Source organism: Mus pahari, chromosome 15 (assembly GCF_900095145.1).
Source record: "Mus pahari chromosome 15, PAHARI_EIJ_v1.1, whole genome shotgun sequence".
Taxonomy (NCBI): domain Eukaryota; kingdom Metazoa; phylum Chordata; class Mammalia; order Rodentia; family Muridae; genus Mus; species Mus pahari.
Genome location: NC_034604.1, coordinates 8,458,306 through 8,477,531, shown reverse-complemented (window position 1 = coordinate 8,477,531; position 19,226 = coordinate 8,458,306). Strand labels below are relative to the sequence as shown.

General features: G+C 47.7%; 2 protein-coding genes across 5 annotated transcripts in view; one reads left to right on the top strand and one right to left on the bottom strand.

Annotated features, from left to right (window-relative positions):
* The window catches only part of LOC110333442 (NPC intracellular cholesterol transporter 1), a 124,248-nt gene extending 108,928 nt beyond the window's left edge, over window positions 1-15,320 (top strand). For all 4 annotated transcript variants that reach the window (XM_029546790.1, XM_029546789.1, XM_029546791.1 and 1 more), the window contains 14 exons: window positions 2,514-2,703; window positions 3,062-3,244; window positions 3,873-3,987; window positions 5,996-6,123; window positions 6,209-6,349; window positions 7,097-7,186; window positions 7,550-7,740; window positions 8,454-8,569; window positions 9,123-9,252; window positions 10,514-10,714; window positions 11,489-11,720; window positions 12,379-12,492; window positions 13,786-13,948; window positions 14,731-15,320. In XM_029546790.1, coding sequence (XP_029402650.1) covers window positions 2,514-2,703; window positions 3,062-3,244; window positions 3,873-3,987; window positions 5,996-6,123; window positions 6,209-6,349; window positions 7,097-7,186; window positions 7,550-7,740; window positions 8,454-8,569; window positions 9,123-9,252; window positions 10,514-10,714; window positions 11,489-11,720; window positions 12,379-12,492; window positions 13,786-13,948; window positions 14,731-14,813 — 2,077 coding nt within the window. In that variant the 3' untranslated portion in view covers window positions 14,814-15,320. The remainder of the gene's footprint in view (window positions 1-2,513; window positions 2,704-3,061; window positions 3,245-3,872; window positions 3,988-5,995; window positions 6,124-6,208; window positions 6,350-7,096; window positions 7,187-7,549; window positions 7,741-8,453; window positions 8,570-9,122; window positions 9,253-10,513; window positions 10,715-11,488; window positions 11,721-12,378; window positions 12,493-13,785; window positions 13,949-14,730) is intronic.
* Window positions 15,321-15,762: 442 nt separating this feature from the next.
* Window positions 15,763-19,226, bottom strand: part of Rmc1 (regulator of MON1-CCZ1) — a 20,892-nt gene continuing 17,428 nt past the window's right edge. Inside the window, exons 15-20 of the mRNA XM_021214181.1 lie at window positions 17,393-17,512; window positions 17,087-17,164; window positions 16,801-16,905; window positions 16,644-16,712; window positions 16,338-16,563; window positions 15,763-15,923 (exon numbers count right to left, since the gene is read on the bottom strand). Of these exons, the coding sequence (XP_021069840.1) occupies window positions 15,844-15,923; window positions 16,338-16,563; window positions 16,644-16,712; window positions 16,801-16,905; window positions 17,087-17,164; window positions 17,393-17,512 (678 nt within the window). The 3' untranslated portion in view covers window positions 15,763-15,843. The remainder of the gene's footprint in view (window positions 15,924-16,337; window positions 16,564-16,643; window positions 16,713-16,800; window positions 16,906-17,086; window positions 17,165-17,392; window positions 17,513-19,226) is intronic.

The window sequence follows — 19,226 nt, the reverse complement described above, 5'->3', positions numbered from 1 at the left end:
TAGTGGTTCTGGTATCTTGTTAATCACAGCTGATTCTTCAGCCCCAGCTAACCAGAACCACAGAATCTTCACAATCCAAAATAGCAATGGCCCTGAAAAGAGTCTTTAATTTTCCCTCTGAAATTACACAAGCCAGGCCTCCATCTTCTGCACTGTTCTCAATTATCTTCCAAGCTCCTACACAACATTCCAAAGAGTTCTTAACACCGAATGGATCTTCTGTCCGAAAGATCCAAAGTCCTTCCATAGTCCTCCCCAAAACATGGCCAGGTTGTCACAGGAATACCCCACTGTGCTGGTACCAATTTGTCTTAGTCAGGGTTTCTATTTCTGTACAAACATCATGACCAAGAAGCAAGTTGGGGAGGAAAGGGTTCATTCGACTTACATTTCCATACTGCTGTTGATCTCCAAAGGATACAGGACTGGAACTCAAGCAGGTCAGAAAGCAGGAGCTGATGCAGAAGCCATTGGAGGGATGTTCTTTACTGGCTTGCTTCCCCTGGCTTGCTCTGCTTGCTCTCTTCTAGAACCCAAGACTACCAGCCCAGGGATGGTCCTACCCACAAGGGGCCTTTCCCCCTTGATCACTAATTGAGAAAATGCCTTACAGCTGGATCTCATTTCCTCAACTAAAGCTCCTTTCTCTGTGATAACTCCAGCTGTGTCAAGTTGACACAAAACTAGCCAGTACAATGTGCATTTGTCATCCACATACAGTTGGGTTGCATCTGTCTTTTGGCTGTTATAGAGAACAGCTCTGTGCATGTCTGTATACACATTTTTATTATCCGTGCATTTGTCATCCACATACAGTAGGGTTGCATTTCCTTGGGAGACATATATCTGTAGGAGTAGAATCACTGCATCTTAGAAAAACTCTGCTCTAACCATTTGAAGACCTGATAGACAGTTTGCCACCATGTGGTGACACCAGTCTGTGCTTGCATGCTTTACCTGACATCCCAGCTGTTCCGATGGATGACACTGGGTTATGTTTTCTGATTTCCTTTTTGTGTTTTAGACAGTCCTATGTGGCAGAGGCTGGCCTTGAACTTCTGATCCTCTAGGATTACAGATGTGCTCCCCCACCATGTCCTGTTCCATGCAGTGCTAGGGATAGAACCTAGGATTTTGTGTGTGCCTGCTCGCTCAGTGTTCCACTATGGGAGCGACGTCTCAGCCCTGTGATTTGCATTTTCTCAATGATGAAAATTTTTAAGCATCTTTTTATGAACTTATTCTCATATCCTTTGCCCATTTTATTTGGATAATTTGTGCTGCTTCTCTTTAGAGTCATAAAATTTTGTTACAAATCCTTATCAGAAACATGATTTCAAGATTTTTTTCCCCTCTATTTCTATGGTCCCTCCCCTTTGGGCTGTTTTTCTTTCTGAAGTTCATTTTCCATCCTTCTGTTGCCTGTGCGTTTGGTGGGTCTATGGCTTGACAGGAGCTTTAGTCTTGTGTTTTATTTTGAGAATTTTATAATTTTAAGTCCTCTATTTTGGCCTTTGGTCCATTTAAACCTTTCAAAGCCAGGCCCCAGCATGCTAGGCAAACTCTCTGCTGTGGAGCTGGCTGCCTTGGTTTTTTGAGACCAGGTCCTGCCAGCCTTTAGTGGTCCAGGTCGTTCACTTTTGACTGTGGTGTAAGGTAAGGTTCCAGCTTCATTCTTTGCATACAACTCCCCATCTGTGGTCTTTAACCTTTTGCTGAAAAGATTTTTCCCTTTACTGTTGAATGGTCATAGTGTCCTCACCAGAAGTTAGTCCCTCAGACACATGTGTCTATAGTTCATTCTTCTGAGCAGTTCTGTCTGTCTGCCCTTGTGCCGGTGTCATGCTTTCTGGATTACTGTGATAATTTGGAATTAGAAAATATAATTTTACTTTGTTCATCTCAGGACTGTTATGGCTGCTTGTGGCCCTAATTGTATGGGAGTTTGAGAAGTGGCTGATCATTTCCTGTAAAGAAATCAGACTGGGTCTGACAGATTGTGTTCGACTTATATATCCACTCTTTTTGTTCCATGTAAATATATATATTCACTCACATGTGTTCCCTTCTAACATGGCAGTGATCCTAGTACTAGAGGCTGAGGCAGAAGGATCACTTCAGCTCAGAAATTCTAGACCAGCTTGGGCACATAGTGAGACCAGCTTGGGCACATAGTGAGACCAGCTTGGGCACATAGTGAGACGTGTCTCTGAGAACAGGACAGAACAGAACAAAACAGACCATGAGCCAGTTTTAAACATGCTCTAAACTATAAACAATTTCAGGCCTGGAGTTACATCTTAGAGGTTGAGAGCTTACCTTAGAGTGTCCGGGGTCCTGTGTTTTATCCCCAGCACCTCCCCAGGGTGGGGCAGTCAGCCTGGCTGGAGTGCCTGGCCTCCTGGGCTCCTGGGCTGGGGTCAAGCAGGATGACCTTTGTGTCCTAAGTGTTGAGACACTCCTCTATCTTGTCGTTTTTAAATTAAAAATATAAAAATGTGCTTACTCTTTAGGTTTATTAACTTTGTGAAAAACTACAAGAATCCAAACCTGACCATCTCTTTCACTGCTGAGCGAAGCATCGAAGATGAACTCAATCGGGAAAGTAACAGTGACATATTCACCGTCATCATCAGCTACGCCGTGATGTTTCTGTACATTTCTCTCGCCCTGGGTCACATCCAGAGCTGCAGCAGGCTCCTGGTGAGCGTGAGGAGCATGGTAGACATGACAGTACAAGCCGTGACATGCCTGCTCCCTCTCCTCAGACCTTCCTCACCACCTTCCTCCGATGTGGTGGTCTTTCTAGGACATCAAGTCACCTCTAACTTTTCTGTTCTCTGCGTCTACTTCCTTTACTTCACATAATTCACATAAACCATCTTCTTTTAAAACCTCTGTTTTGTCCATCCCAGTTCCCGTAAGTGCATGAACTTTGTTGCTAGGGAGAAATCTAGTTTTTTTCTGTGTTCCCTCACGCTGTGGGTTGTACATTTAACACTTTTTCTGTAACAGGGAGGTCGGAAAGCTCTCTGATGACCTATGTTTTGTCCCGCATCAGGTGGATTCTAAGATCTCGCTGGGCATCGCGGGGATCATGATCGTGCTGAGCTCGGTGGCCTGCTCACTGGGCATCTTCAGCTACATGGGGATGCCGCTGACCCTCATCGTCATTGAGGTCATCCCATTCCTGGTGCTGGCTGTCGGGGTGGACAACATCTTCATTCTGGTGCAGACCTACCAGGTAAATTATTCTTCTCCTCCAGAGCTTGGCGTCTGTCTGAGCACTCGGGGCTGTAAGTGACTGCTCAGCACGGCCTGTGAGAACACGGCTCCGTAGCCTTTCCTCCACGGCTCTGGGGCCTCTCTGACTTGATCTGCACACTTGCAATGGAGAATCTCAGCCCTCTCGTACTGCTGAAGTAGATACAAAATGAGAACATGGTATTAGATACCAATGTCACATCTGTGCTGTAGGAATTAACACACTTAACGGGAATTACTTCAGGTATTAATGGTACTAAAGTGATTTCTAGCACACAGCAGACACAACAGATTTGCTGTGCTCCAAGACACTGCTCAAGGCAGTGTCAACATAGTCTGCCATTGTAGGATTTGGTCTGAGTTGTTTGAAGTCCTTGTCTGAGTGGAAACTCCATGACATACAAGTTTCGTGTTCATCTTCTTGCAACCCATGGATACCAGGCAGTTGTCTGACAACAGGGCTCAGTTTTGCAGTTTCTCACCTGGTGCCCCATCAGTGATCCATCTCAACTGATGGGATTAATCAGCTGCTGTGGCTAACAGAAGACAGAAACCAGATGGCTCTGCTACTGAGAAATTTTAATAGTGTATTTTTTTTTTTCTTTAAGAGAGATGAGCGTCTTCAGGAGGAAACGCTGGATCAGCAGCTGGGCAGGATCCTTGGGGAAGTGGCCCCGACCATGTTCCTTTCATCCTTTTCTGAGACCTCAGCATTTTTCTTCGGTAAATTTACTGTAGATCATACCAGGCCCGTGGCTTGCTGAGTATCTGCTTATGCCCTGTGTTGCTCCCTTTTGAGAGCTTGCCTCACCTTTCAAGCGTCGCTTGCTGGACCGCAGTGTCTTGGCTGCCTGGCAGTATCTCTGGAGTCAGCTTTTGCATCTTCTCTATCCCGGCACAGTACTGATGCTGAGATAGAGGGTGGCAATGACTCAGGCTCTTCTGCCATCTCCCCTGGGCAATGCCACGCAGGTTGTCTTGCAGGGTGCTCTGCCTTTGTTTTTACACAGGCTTCCTCCCCTGAGCACAAACTCCCAGGGGAAACAGGCTTATTAGTGAGCAGAGCTTCTCGGAGTGCTTCAGTACGAGGAGCTATAATGAGCTAGGACAAAAATCCTTAGGGTTCTCTTGTGCAAAGCTGTCACCGAATCATGGTGTTGCCCGCCCAGTCCGAGGTGCAGAAAGAAGACAGTGGCTTGCCCCCTGTCGGAACTGAATGAGGCCAGCAGTGTGTGCGGAGAAGACAGTCTTCATTCTGCGGTCACAGCTGCAGTGCCCTGTGACCGCCAGCTTTTACACGGGCCGTTGTAGGCAGGGGCAGGAGGCTGGCACGCTGGCACTTCTTGTTTCTCTGGAGCCACAGGAAACCTGTGCTCCTTATTGTGCCTTTGATGGTCACAGGTGCAGGGGGAGATTCCTTTTTACTCTTCTAAGAAACCCAGCACAAGTGAGTTGATACCAGGAGTTCCTGCTGTGCCTCAGGGTCAGGGTGGCTTTACAGACTTGGGGGCAGGACGCTGCTGCATCCTGAGGACCTTATATGCCCCATCTAAGGAGAGACACACGTCCTTCTTGTCTGTTTCAAGGATCATGTCACTGGCCGAGCATCACAAAGGTTTTCCTCTAAAATAATATGGTGAATCTAGATTTTTGTTTAAACTTTATTCTACTATTAAATACTGACAACTTATTATGAATTTTTTTTAATTATTATTTTCTTTATTTACATTTCAAATGCTATCCCGAAAGTTTCCCATACCCCTCCCCCCACCTCTGTTCCCCTACCCACCCACTCCCACTGCTTGGCCCAGGCCTTGCCTTGTGCTAGGTCATATAGAGTTTGGAAGACCAAGGAGCCTCTATTCCCACTGATGGCCGATTAGGTCATCTTCTGCTACATATGCAGCTAGAAACACAAACCCCGGGGGTGCTGGTTAGTTCCTGTTGTTGTTCCACCTACAGGGTTGCAGCCCCCTTCAGGTACTTGGGTACTTTCTCTAGTTCCTCCATTGGGGACCCTGTGTTCCATCCAGTAGCTGGCTGTGAGCATCCATTTCGGTGTTTACCAGGCACTGGCATAGCCTCACAAGAGGCCGCAATATCAGGGTCCCTTCAGCAGTATCTTGCTGGCATGAGCATTAGTATCTAGGTTTGGTGGCTGATGATGGGATGGACTCCCGAATGGGGTACTCTCTGGATAGTCCATCCTTTCATCCCAGCTCCAAACTTTGTCGCTGTACCTATAATTTTTCATGGGGGTTATGTTCCTCATTCTAAGGAGGAGTGAAGTATCCACAAATGGTCATCCTTCTTGATTTTCTTCTGTTTTCCATAATGTGTCTTGGATATTCCAAGTTTCTGGGCTAATATCCACTTATCAGTGAGTACATATCTAGTGACTTCTTTTGTGATTTGGTTACCTCACTAAGGATGATATCCTCCAAATACATCCATTTGCCCAAGAATTTCATAAATTCATTGTTTTTAATAGCTGAGTAGTACTCCATTGTGTAAATGTACCACAGTTTCTGTATCCATTCCTCTATTGAGGGACATCTGGGTTCTTTCCAGCTTCTGGCTATTATAAATAAGGCTGCTATGAATATTTTTTATCCTAAAGTGGACCAGTATAATGTGGGTTAAGAGATTTGAAAAGGCATATGTGCATGGGAACATAACCTGAGTCCTGTGATCTTCTGGGTGGCGTGACAGTGCTTTTCTCTCCCTGTAGGGGCGCTGTCCTCCATGCCAGCTGTCCACACCTTCTCTCTGTTTGCGGGGATGGCCGTCCTCATTGACTTCCTCCTTCAGATTACCTGCTTTGTGAGCCTGTTGGGGTTAGATATTAAGAGGCAAGAGGTAAGGACAAGGATCTGTTTGAGTCTGGAGTCTAGGTGAAGTTGGAGATTGTTTCCGTACCCTCTCTTCATCTCTGTACTCTCAGAAAAACCATCTGGACATCCTGTGCTGTGTCAGAGGCGCCGACGACCGACAAGGCACCCACGCCTCCGAAAGCTACCTGTTTCGCTTCTTCAAAAACTACTTTGCTCCCCTTCTGCTGAAGGACTGGCTGCGGCCAATGGTGGTACGAACTTTTCTGTGGTTTCTCTCTCCACAGATGCCTCCTGAGAGGCCGGGGTGGGGGCGTGGCAATCCCAACCACTCTTAGTACAGTGTCAAAACACAGAGGCCGATCCATACAGCAGCAGGGCCCTTTTCTAGTGCAATTTTTAAAGACAATTTTTAGTTTATGTTTATTTATTTTTCTTTTGTGTGCCTTGGTGTTTTGTCTGCATGCCTGTCTACAGTCAGTCCTCCCATCTGCTAAGCTGCCTCTCCTACACCTCTAGTGCAGTTGTAAATCAGTCTGAGTTGGCGTTTTTTGTTTTGTTTTTGTGCCCAGACCCTAAGTTTTTGTTTTAAAATAGTCGTGGTTTTCCAGAATGTTGCAAAGAAAGCCAGTGGAGCCCTGTCTCTCTCACCTAGTATCTTCTAGTGCATACTGTGTCTCTCACACACACAATTGAAATAGTCCATACACAGAATTATAGTTTGGTATTAGAGTTAGGCTTGTATGCATGTGTTTGCACTCATGCACATGAGTGTGCAAGAACGGTAAAGCCCTGTAGGTGCTGTACTAAGTCTGGCTTTGGACTGGGAGTGTAGTTCAGCGGTAGAGTCCTTGCCTAGCCTTATGCAAGGCATGGTGTTCAACCTCTAATGCTCCCCCAAAATAAGGCAATGGAGTCATGTCTTTGGTGTGTCCGACGTTATTTCTCTTCTTCAGTTTATGATTACATTAGCAATCGTCTCGTGATTTGCTTTTTTCCAGATAGCGGTGTTTGTGGGTGTTCTATCATTCAGTATTGCGGTGGTGAACAAAGTAGAGATCGGATTGGATCAATCTCTCTCAATGCCAAATGTAAGCTGCTTTCTTTCCTTTTACTTTGTTAGCTGCTGTTGAATACAGTTTTCAGAGCACGTGTGTAGGTGTTAATGCTTGCTTCTGAATGCAAATCATGCGAGAGACAACAGTGATCAGCGGCAGGGCTCTGCTGGAGCAGGCTGTGAGCTCATAACTCTTCATGATGTAGCCTTAAAGGGGAGCAGCCAGTCTCCTGAGGGTACTGTGAGACCCCTTCTGCCTGGGGCTTAGCAACAGGCGCACTCTGGGACCTAGAAGGAGAGAGCCATGCGTCACCTTGGTTGGAGGCTTGGGCCCTAGCACCCTCTGTTCTTCGCGTCTCCCATCCAACCATACTTCACTCTTTGGTCTTCTTTTCAGGATTCGTATGTGATTGACTACTTCAAATCACTCGGTCAGTACCTGCACTCGGGCCCACCCGTGTACTTTGTCCTGGAGGAAGGCTATAACTACAGTTCACACAGAGGGCAGAACATGGTGTGCGGCGGCATGGGCTGTGACAATGACTCCCTGGTGCAGCAGATATTTAACGCAGCTGAGCTGGACACCTAGTTAGTATCAGAACTGTTTGGTCCTCTGTACTTCTTTTTCTCTTTAATTAATGCTTAGTTTGAGATATGTTCTCCCTGTATGGTCTCCAAGTTGACCCTGAACCTGGAGCAGGCCCTATCTCAGCCTCCTGAGTATTGGGGTTAGACTAGTTCTTGTCACCTGCCTGGGTTTGGTCCTTTTCAATCGTGAACAGAAAGGTAGAAGGGGCTGGAGCGATGGCTCAGTGGTTAAGAGGATAGACTGCTCTTCCAGAGGTTCTGAGTTCAATTCCCAGCAACCACATGGTGGCTCACAACCATCTGTAATGGGATCTGATGCTCTCTTCTGGTGTGTCTGAAGACAGCGACAAATGTACTCATGTATATAAAATAAATAAATCAAAGAGAGAGGGAAAGAGAGAGAAGGGGGGAGGGAGGGAGGGAGGGAGGGAGGAGGGAAGGAAGGAAGGAAGGAAGAGGTAAAAGGGGAAACTCGTGGCCAGGGTCAACTCAAGGCTGAAGTTTCTCACTAAAAACAGATTTTTCTCTTGGGAAGGTTGCCTTTTGTTGTCATTTCAAAAAGTGTTACAACAAGTTTCCTGTGAGCAAAGTGGGCTCATTGGCCATGGGTTTTCTTGAAGGTTTGGTCAGTCGTGCGGCAGTGTCAAGTGGAGGGAAGGAACTGGAGTTTGAGGGAGGCCCAACAAGCCTGTCACTGTCTCTCCTCTCCCCAGCACCCGAGTAGGCTTCGCTCCCTCGTCCTGGATTGATGATTACTTTGACTGGATCTCGCCACAGTCCTCCTGCTGTAGACTCTACAATGTCACTCACCAGTTCTGCAACGCTTCTGGTACTTCATCTCCTTTTCTAGACTTTCTAATTTCAGAAAAATGGTAGCATCACTTAGCCATTTCATTTTCCCTTCGTTTGTGTGTGTATGTCAGTATTGGAGCTGTCTCCTTCCCTCTGTCATTGTCCTGTGCTCAGTCACACATGGGACTCTCAGAGCTTCGTCAAGCAAGGGGACCATCAAGGGCTTCTTGGTCCCCTAGTCAGACTTCTCATTTGTGCAGAGCACACTTACTACTTTAAGAGTGCCAACTGTTCAAAGGCATGCTTTCTCCTGCTGCTTTGTAAGTGCTGTGTTCGTGAACACGTGAGTCCTGGGCTCTTGGGTGTTCCTCAAAGCAGGGCACCTATGTCCAGGAGGACTTTGCTGTATAGCCTGCTTAATATGAATGGCTTGAGTCTGTCGCTTATTGAGCCTTGAAACTACATGGAGCTGAAGCGTTTGGAGGAGGGGAAGTGTTTAGCCTTAATTGTTAAGTCTGAGTGTTTGTTGTTGCTGCTGTTTTAAGTCTTGCTGCCCATTTTTCTAATGAGTGGTTCTCCTTTTTTGTCAGTGATGGACCCAACCTGTGTCCGCTGCAGACCTCTGACTCCAGAGGGTAAACAGAGGCCCCAGGGGAAAGAATTCATGAAATTCCTGCCCATGTTCCTTTCTGATAACCCCAACCCCAAGTGCGGCAAAGGGTAAGTGCTGGCCAGGGAGCGCTGAGCTAAGCAGTCACTGCTGCTTCAACTTGAACTGAGAAGCAGCGTTTGGATTGAGCAGGCGTGTAGGAAAGGGGGTCCTCTGCCCTGCCCTAGTCCTGTAAGGCAGAGGCACGGTTTAAAGAAACTCCTCGGGCTTCAGAAGGGTGAATCCTCACTGGGCACTCATTCTCCACGCTTGCTTCCTGTCCTTAACCCGGGCTGTGGATGGAGGCAGATTTCCCATGCATATCACAAGAGTAGAGGCAAAGGTGAACACTGGAGAGTAAGGCCCAGACAGTCCCATTGTGCCAGCGGGCTTAGAGACAGCATCTTTGCTTTGGTAAGGTTACCACAGTGTAAGGTTTAGGTTCTAATCCCTGCTACCCCAGCCTGTGAGAGGGAGATGAGCTATCTAAGTCCCCAGCCGGTCAGACCACCCATTGGCCACAGGGACAGGAGCAGGATGTCTGGCCCAGAAATAGGAAAGATAAAGAGGATTGCTTTAGAAGCTTTATAGGTGAAAGTTGAATACCGCACGTGTGTGATGGAACCACACGGATAAGCTTGGTTTTGGTAAGAAGCCACATTTGAGCCAGGTGGTGGTGCCAAATGCCTTTAGTCCCAGCACTAGGGAGTTCGAGGCCAGCCTGGGCTACAGAGTGAGTGAGGCTACACAGAGAAAGCCTGTCTGGAAGGACAGACAGAGGGCCTCCCCGAGCAGCCCTTTCACTTGTGAGTGCCATATCTGTTCTGAGACTTCTGCTCATCCTAACGACGACTGCCTCTAAAACCTGAGGATAGATATTAGAACTCTCTCTGCTTCTTAGTATTGAGGTTATTCTGGAATTTTCCTCATGAAAGCATGGGAGTTCTTTGGAATTTAGGAAGCAGAGGCCAAAGGGAGTAGTATCCACTGTGCAGTGTCCTTGACTGCACAGGTTAGCACTCCCAGGCTGCGAGTGTGGCTAAGGTGAGGGACCTTTGCTAGGAGGCCTGGGCTTGAGTCCGGGCTCTTGCCCTTTTTCACCTCCTGTTACCTGCAGTAACATAGCAGCTCTGCATCATGTTTGGTTTTGAATGGAACCAGAGAGAAACAATAGTACCCATGCCCCAGATAAAGCACAGCAGTACGGTGAGGCGGCGCCTGCCTTCAGGAGGCCCCTCACAGGAGGCCGCCTTCATCCATGTGGCCTCTGAGCCATGCGACTCCACTCATATTCCGCCCATAGCCTTCCTGACACCCATACTTCTTCCTCAGGGGACATGCTGCTTACAGTTCAGCTGTTAACCTTGTGGGAGATGACACTTACATTGGGGCCACTTACTTCATGACCTACCACACCATACTTAAGACCTCTGCTGACTATATTGATGCCATGAAGAAAGCTCGGCTAATAGCCAGTAACATCACGGAAACCATGCGTTCTAAGGGGAGTGACTACCGCGTATTCCCTTACAGGTAAAGCAGGGAGGGTGGGCTCTAGGGGGTAGGGTAGGGTGGGGGCTCCAGATCCTTCGCTCTCATTCTGACAGCTGCTTTATTCTCAACCAAGAGTAGTGTATGAGGGGCATTTGAGGTGAGCGGGCCAGAGTCTTTAGCCTCTGCTGTGCTCTGAGGACTGAACACAGACCTTGGTGTGCTGTCCCAGCCCAGAGAGACACGGGATGCGTTGGCAAGGATCCCTGCCTGCTCATTCCTTGGGCCATTGCTCTGACTTCGTTTGCTGGGGTCAGGGTTTGTTTTGTTGCGGCGGCTGCTGCTTTCTCTGTGGAAAATCAGGAAGGCAGAGCAAGCAAACGATTGCTTTTCTCAAACTGTGTGGTTAAAGAATTCCAGCCTTTACATGCAGACTTTCGGAGTAGGTGTCCTAATTCTTGGGCAGAACTGGGTTAACACTGTGGGAAACGGCCAGGGTAGTTCCCAGAACAGACCTGATTGGTTTCTTTCTTTTCCAAATATCCTATGAAATTTTTTTGGAAGTGTTTCTAAGGTAGCTTACAAGAAAAGTCTATGCAAGCACGCCTTTGGGGTGACTCTCGGCTGTCTTTGGGTGTCAGCGGCACGCCTTTGGGGTGACTCTCAGGCTGTCTTTGGGTGTCAGCGGCTTTGTTCTAGGTGCATGGCGCCTGGCTGGGGTGGTTTTCTGGGGTGTCTGTCAGGGTGGGATAAAGAGGGAAGACCCTGGGAGGACAAGCTCTAACCAGATAACTCTCTCTCCCTCCAACCCCCCAGTGTGTTCTACGTCTTCTATGAACAGTACCTGACCATTATTGATGACACCATCTTTAACCTCAGTGTGTCTCTGGGCTCCATATTTCTGGTGACCTTGGTGGTTCTGGGCTGTGAGCTGTGGTCTGCTGTCATCATGTGCATCACCATAGCCATGATCCTGGTCAACATGTTCGGTGTCATGTGGCTGTGGGGCATCAGTCTGAACGCTGTCTCCTTGGTCAACTTGGTGATGGTCAGTCCTGGTCTTCTCCCACTTTGTCCCCAGCTCCTGTGAGCCTTGCATGAATTGTTCCTTGGATTTCAAGTAAGGCCTGAAGTGGCCTGAAACACAGGTGCCACTTAGCTACGTGGCAAATATGAGGTTAGCCAGAAGTAAATGAAATTGTCTGAAAGCAAAAAAACCACGTAGCCTAGTGACATTAAGACACCTGAGTTTTACTTACCAGCTTATTCTGTAAGGGCTTCCTGTACAAGTTGCCCAGCACGCAAGTACTTGGGAAGTATCGAAGATGTAGTCAGGCATGGTAATGCACACCTTTAGTCCCAGTACTCAGGAGGCAGAGGCAGGCGGAGTTTGAGATCAGTCTGGTCTACACAGTGAGTTCCAGGACGGCCAGGGCTACACAGAGAAATGAAGGAGGTAGCTTGAAACAGTATTAAGGGGAGGTAAACACCCAGAACACCTTCAGCATGGTGGTTGGCAGTACGCTGGCTCAGCAGGGAAGGATAGGTAACCTTGGGAAGTTTCCAGAAATTTCCGTAATCAAAACCAAGATACTGTAGAAAAGCAGAGGCCTGGGTAGAGCCTTCAGGACCTAGGGTTTCCTCCTGTAGTTTAGGAGAATTTTCAGCTGGAAAAGCTCTGTGCTCATGGGGACACTTTATTCCAGAGCTGTGGCATTTCTGTGGAGTTCTGCAGCCATATAACGAGAGCATTCACCATGAGTACCAAAGGAAGCCGAGTGAGCCGGGCGGAAGAGGCACTGGCCCACATGGGTAGTTCTGTGAGTATTGTTGGCCCCAGGGTGGGTGGGCTTACAATGGGACTGCTTCTTCCCTGACTGGGTACTACTACTCAGAAGAAACACAAAAATCAGAGGAGAAAAATGGATCCATTCTGTAAATGGCAGTTCCCAATAATGACAAATTCTCACAGGATTCACTAAACAGCTATGTCTGAAGCAGACCTGAGATCCCTCAGACTTGTCTTTGCTTGTGTGCTGTCAGACAATCAGATGGCTTATTCAGGAAAGTTAGGAAACGTTAGGCTTGAGAGAGCTGGAAACCAGTACTATGGTGACACAAGGGGTCTCCTGAGTTCCAGATGGCACTGGGTTGTCTGTAGTTAATGCCCTGAGGTCCTGATCCAGCCCTTTATCCTGCTGTTCCCTGTCAGTCACTCTGCCACTCTGGAAAGTTTCGGTGAAAACGTAAGCCTCTGCTTTGTAACAACTCCAGGCCAGCAGGATAGGCAGCAGGTTGGAGGGGAGCTCGCTCCGCAAGCCTGGTTTTGATCCCCAAACCCACATGAGAGATAGAAGAGAATAGATAATTGTAGAGTTGACCTCTGACCTCAGTGTGTGCTGCAGACCCCCATACACACACACACAATCTTCTAAGTTCTATCTAAGAATCTGCCTTGGTTCAAACTGCTTATTTTTTTATGTATTTATTTATTTATTTATTTATTAATTATATATAAGTACACTGTCACTGTCTTCAGACAACTCCAGAAGAGGGTGTCATATCTCATTACAGATGATTGTGAGCCACCATGTGGTTGCTGGGATTTGAACTCAGGACCTTTGGAAGAACAGTCAGTGCTCTTAACCGCTGAACCATCTCACCAGCCACAGACTGCTTGATTTTAACTAAAACAGCCAAGACAGTTTTCTGAGAAAACGTATGGCTCTGAAATTTTCCTTCCTGGGCTGGGAGATGGCTTGAGTCACTCACTTAAGATGGGCACTCTGACACCGGCACTGTGAACAAGTCAGTGATCCTGCAGCTCACACACGGGCCAGCCCGTCCAGCTGTCTGAGCTTCAATTTCAGAGAGACTGTCTCAGAGCATAAAGTGGGGAGTTGAGGAAGGCATCCAAAGTTGACCTCTGGCTGACCACCACACATTTGTGCTCAAACATTCTTGGATTCATGCATGTTCATAAAGCAGTAGGCCAGACAATTTTCGGCACGGGGTAGTGTGTGTGAGTGGTTGGGCACTGATTGCTGAGGAAGGTTGGTATGGCAATGGATGCTTACTTATAACAGGTTAACAGCTCACTTCTGCCTCTCCAGGTGTTCAGTGGAATCACACTTACGAAATTTGGAGGGATCGTGGTGTTGGCCTTTGCCAAATCTCAAATTTTTGAGATATTTTACTTCAGGATGTACTTAGCCATGGTCTTACTCGGAGCCACTCATGGACTAATATTTCTTCCTGTCTTACTCAGTTACATAGGTAAGAGCAATTCTTTCTTCTCACGGGCATGGGAGGAAGGACATTTCCTTAACTGGGCATGGTGTCACAAGCCTGAAATCCCAGCACACAGGAGTGGAAGCAGGAAGGATCCAAAGTTCAAGGTCATTAACAGTGAGTTTGAGGCCAGCCTAAGCTAAAAGACCCTGGCCCAAAGGAAATTTTAAACTTGGACTTTCCTGAAGTATGAGTTTGCACTGACAGTGGCCTGATAACTCGTACTGCATTAAAACTATAGAAGGAAACTGTAAACCACGTGCGCCCACGCGCACGTGCAGACACACACACACACACACACACACACACACACACACACACACCCCGCTCACGGTTAGCCAGGTCGTTTCCTTAGGTGTCCTGGAGACCTGGGCTCGCTGCTGCTTTGGTGAGGTGAAAGCTTGTTCATATGGCTGTGGTGACTCCACCTCATACAGTGACACCCAATTGAAAAGGGAACAGGACGAGTCTGCCTTACAGCTTTGTTACTAAGTCACTGGAGGCTGGAGAGACAGCTCATTGGTTAAGAAAGACACTAGCTGCTCTTCCAGAGGACCCAAGTTCAATCCCCAGCACCTCACAACTCCAGTCTGAGGGACTCTGACAGCTTCTTCTGGCCTCTGAAGTGCTGCACAGATGCTGTACGTAGGCTAGGCATGCATGCAGACAAAATGCCCACACACAAAAATAAAGTAGAAAAAAGTAACAAAACCATGGGCTGGTTTCCACGCCTCGGGGATTACTGATGCCTTTCTTGTCTTATACAGGACCATCGGTAAATAAAGCTAAAAGACACACCACTTACGAGCGATACAGAGGGACAGAGAGAGAACGGCTCCTCAATTTTTAGCCTTGTCGCAGGCTTTGGTGACTTTGTGTTTATGGATAGGTCAAGTGTACTGCAAGACAGCTGCACTGTCAAGACTGAGCTGGCTGCTGGCTGTTCGCAGGAGTCAGGCTGTGTCACATGCAGCTCCGCCCATGCTTTTACACTCAGGAATGCACACCTAACTTGTGAAACAGTATTATGGATCTGAAAGCAACAGTCGCCCAGCCCCTGCTGGCGGTGCACCAGTAGAAACTCATCCTGGGTACAAGGGAGGGTAGTTCTGTCACTTGAATTTTTTTCAATGCCTACTTTTGATGAAGGTTATTAAACACTTTAACCTCCCTTCTAGCCCACCATCAACCAGAGATAGTGGGAAAGAAAGGATACAGGGAAGTGGACCTGTTTAGAAATGGTTCTTTGGAGCAGCAGATCCTGTCTGCATTATCAGGAAAACCAGCAATTCAGTTCACAGGTCAGCAGTGGCAGGCAGCTCGACCCACTTGCAAACACTTCATGGATACACCAGCAGTGGTGGGGTAGGAACAGCCAGGCCTCAGCTGAATGTCCACAGGTCAGCAGGAGGGACCAGGGCCGACAGGAACACCAGAAGTTCTTGGCTGTTCCTCTCTCAGTGAAGACCGGAGACCAACAAACATTATACAGCTAGCTCTATATTCTATGGCGTCCCAACAAACGGAGCTCAACTACACAATATAAGGCCGACCAACCAATACATGCCTGTGATTCATGTGTCCTTTCACCTGTGTCTGCTTCAGCAAAATGTTCTTTCACATTTGCCCCAGCAAAACACCATCCAACACAACTGACTTTCCAAAGAAAAGTTTCCATTTCATAGTGGCTATAACTGTGACCTGATCCCTAATTCTGAAAAGCCAGCCCACACGCTGTCTCCTTTTTTCAGGAGTTAGCAACATTTGAGGATGTTGTAGGTACTTTATTACATTTTTTGTAGTTTAAAGAGCTTTATTAATGCAATAAATTAACTTTGTACATTTTTATATTTAAAAAAAAAAAAGACTATTAAGGGACTTCAGAATGTTGTAGGCCTCATTAGAGCTTGTTCTCCAAAAACCTGCTTGAAGAAGGCAACATGTTCTTCACAGTGTTCTCCTGTAAGGAAATGCGGCTCAGTCACCAGCTAGTTATGGCATGGCAAGACAGAATGCAGACAACACTCAGTGGATTTTAACTTATTTTTCTTTAATAAAATACCTCTTCCTCCTCCTCCTCCAGTTTGAGGTCTTTTATTTATTGCAGAGCTCACACCTTCAGCAGCCAGAGCACCCCTGGCCTATCACTCACACTGTGCTGTGCTCATTCTCTTGCATCCTGTCTTATCACTACTCGCTTAAGACTGAAGCATTCAACGCCCAAGCCATTCAAAATGCTTCGTCACCATATGCTCTCCTGTTCCTGATTCTTCTAGAGAGAGATCCCAAAGTCAGATATAAAATGTGCCCTTCAGCCCTGAACTTAATTCATGGACGCTTCCATTGTCTGTGGTCACCCTGGGCCTTCCCTTACCTGGTGTGAAGTTAGGGTTCCCTCGCAAACGCTGGTTTCGCTGTTCAAAGAAGCGGAATATGGTATAGAAAAGCATGACATCATCAGTCTGCTTTGCAGCATCTAAGAATTTGCGAGCAGAAATGTTGTCGTGGCCACCAATACCCCGGATGAACCTTAGAGCAGCCAACACCTGGTGTTTAGACAGAAGAACTTCTACTATTTCATCATTTGCTGTTGAAAGTCTCTGGAAGTAAGAAAAAGAGAGGTAAGGGCAACCACAGGAAGGGATGCTGGTGATACCGGAAGCTGAGGCGGGGCACTTACCTTCAACATGTCCAGAGATAGCTGGTGGGCAGGAGGATAAAAGCTTTCTAGGGACAGCAGCAAGCAAGCCTGAAAGACAGGGTTTCAGCCAGCTTCAGTTTGAAGGTTCCCACTGGAAGGTTTAGTGACTACAAAATGGGCCTCCAGTGGTACAGACCAAAGGCTTGGAGTCGCTGAGCACGTGGTACTGCAGGAATTGGTGCAGCATGTAGAAGAGGTTGTGCTGGACAAGTGTCTTGATGACAAGTTCATGTAAGTAGTGCTGGGAACACAGGGGGAAGTAGATTATATCGCTGAGTCACTGGACCATGGCTGGCCATACCCATTCACCCTGAGAATCAACTGGCACAGTATGGCACCTGGGGTCTGCAGATTCTTCAGCCATCTTTTATGACCTCATTCCTCTCTCTAACTTGAGATGGCAAATACCCCTCTTAAAGTACCTGCACTGGAATCTGAAACTGGTTCAGAGAACGAATATATTCCATCAGCACAGCTATCACAAACTTGTGTGGCATCTCCTATGGAGGAAGAAGGGGGTCTTGTCAGTTGCAAAAGGAGCTACAGGCAGCCCACTGATCCCCAGTAAAATCCAGTGTTCCGGCTACTGGTGTTAGACAAATCCTTATGAACTACACGCCAACCACATAGCCCCAGATCCTCTCCCAGGGCAATAGTGCTCACTTAACCATAGTGTGGATCCTGTAGCTCCCCCACAGTAACCCACTCAGGAGACCATACTTACATACCTTGTTTTCCACGAATGGTGACAGCACGTGTGTATAGACGTCAGACTGGTCCACCACTGCTTGGGTTCGCACTGGCCTTTTGAGAGGTGGGTTGCTCCGACTTTGCCCTGCTTCTACTGCCTAAAGTGGAACAACTTGTGACCTTGGTCATCTTCCACAGATATGGTACCCACTACAGTTAACCCAAGACTTAAATTTCCAGACACAAGCCTATCACAAGCCAGACACTTGACAAGCCAGACAAAACTTCCCATGGCAGGCCTGTGCTCTGCAAACACTCCAGGGTTTGTGGGAGACTGCAACTAAATAACCAGGTCACAGTCACACTTTTTCTAACCTCGGAAGACGCGTAACTGACCTCAATTCTCACTCTTGGCCAGCCGCACTGTCGCGCATGAAGCTCTACCAGGCAGTAAGGCGTGCTGCTTGCACTGGATCGATGGTGGCATTTTAAAATTTAGATTTGTAGTCTTTGAAATGGATCCAGGGCCTCACCAATCTCTACATTCCGACCACCAAGTCGCAGCCTCAGGCCAGTGTAATGGGAATTATTTGACAGTAAGCCAGAGTTCCCCAAAGATGACAGCTGTGCTGCACCAGCTGTGTGATCTCTAAGGAGCAGGCACAGCTTCAGTGCGGCCAGCCCAGCCATGACATCAGTCTGGCAAAGCCCAGGACACCACAAGGAGGACAGGGACAGAACAAGGACAGAGGTGATACAGGCAGCCTGGCCTTCAGTGGCCCATCAGACTCACTAACTTCAGAGAGCCGCAAAGTGGGGTTCTCGGCCCGTTTAAAACAATGTCCACTGCTGCTAAGCATGTCCTTGAAGTAATTTCTCCCACTGATCCCAAATTTCTTTCTTGCTTTAGAAAAACAGAAATACTAAGTTCTGAACCTAGTAAGCCACAGTAATTTTCCCATACCTTTCATTGAATGCATGCTGTCTATTAACTGAAATGCACGGTGCTGGTACTTAGCCAGTGGCTCCCAGGACACTTATGGTGGCAGTGTCTTAGGATGTCCTTTGTTTCTAATCTTAGGATAAACCTTGTTGCCCTGTCAGTAAGTGTTGGTGAGTACAGAGATGTGTGGCTGCTCCAGATGCTGAGGATGTCTGACTGCTGAATACTCAGCCCTTTCTGAGGCTCAGAGAACATCATAGAAGTAGTAGCAGCCAGAAGACAGGGAGAAAGGGCTGCACAATACCATCCACAAAGCCTGACAGACATCACAGACAGCTCCCGACAGCTGCAATAATACACTGGCCCTGTCAGCAGTCAATCACGGATCTGGGAGGGGCTCAAAGGACCCTAACCCCCCCCTGCCACAACTATTTGGGAAGAGACAGTCATGGCCTTCGGTTGAATACCCAACAGTGATCCCACCAGGCGCCAAGGGACATTTGCAAATATGCTAGTAGACAGTCTTCATTAAAATCAGTGGGTTATAAAACAAAGCCACCAAAACAGGAAAGAGAGGCATAAGGAGGAGGGGGAAGACAAGGCAGAAGGGAGGGAGTGACCGGGGATGAGGGCACAGGTAGGAGTGGTGACTGGGGATGAGGGCACAGGTAGGAGGAGTGACCGGGGATGAGGGCACAGGTAGGAGGAGTGACCGGGGATGAGGGCACAGGTAGGAGGAGTGACGGAGGTGAGGGCACAGGTAGGAGGAGTGATGGGGATAAGGGCTCAGGTAGGAGGAATGACCAGGGATGAGGGCACAGGTAGGAGGAGTGATGGGGATGAGGGCTCAGGTAGGAGGAGTGACCAGGGATGAGGGCACAGGTAGGAGGAGTGATGGGGATGAGGGCACAGGTAGGAGGAGTGACGGG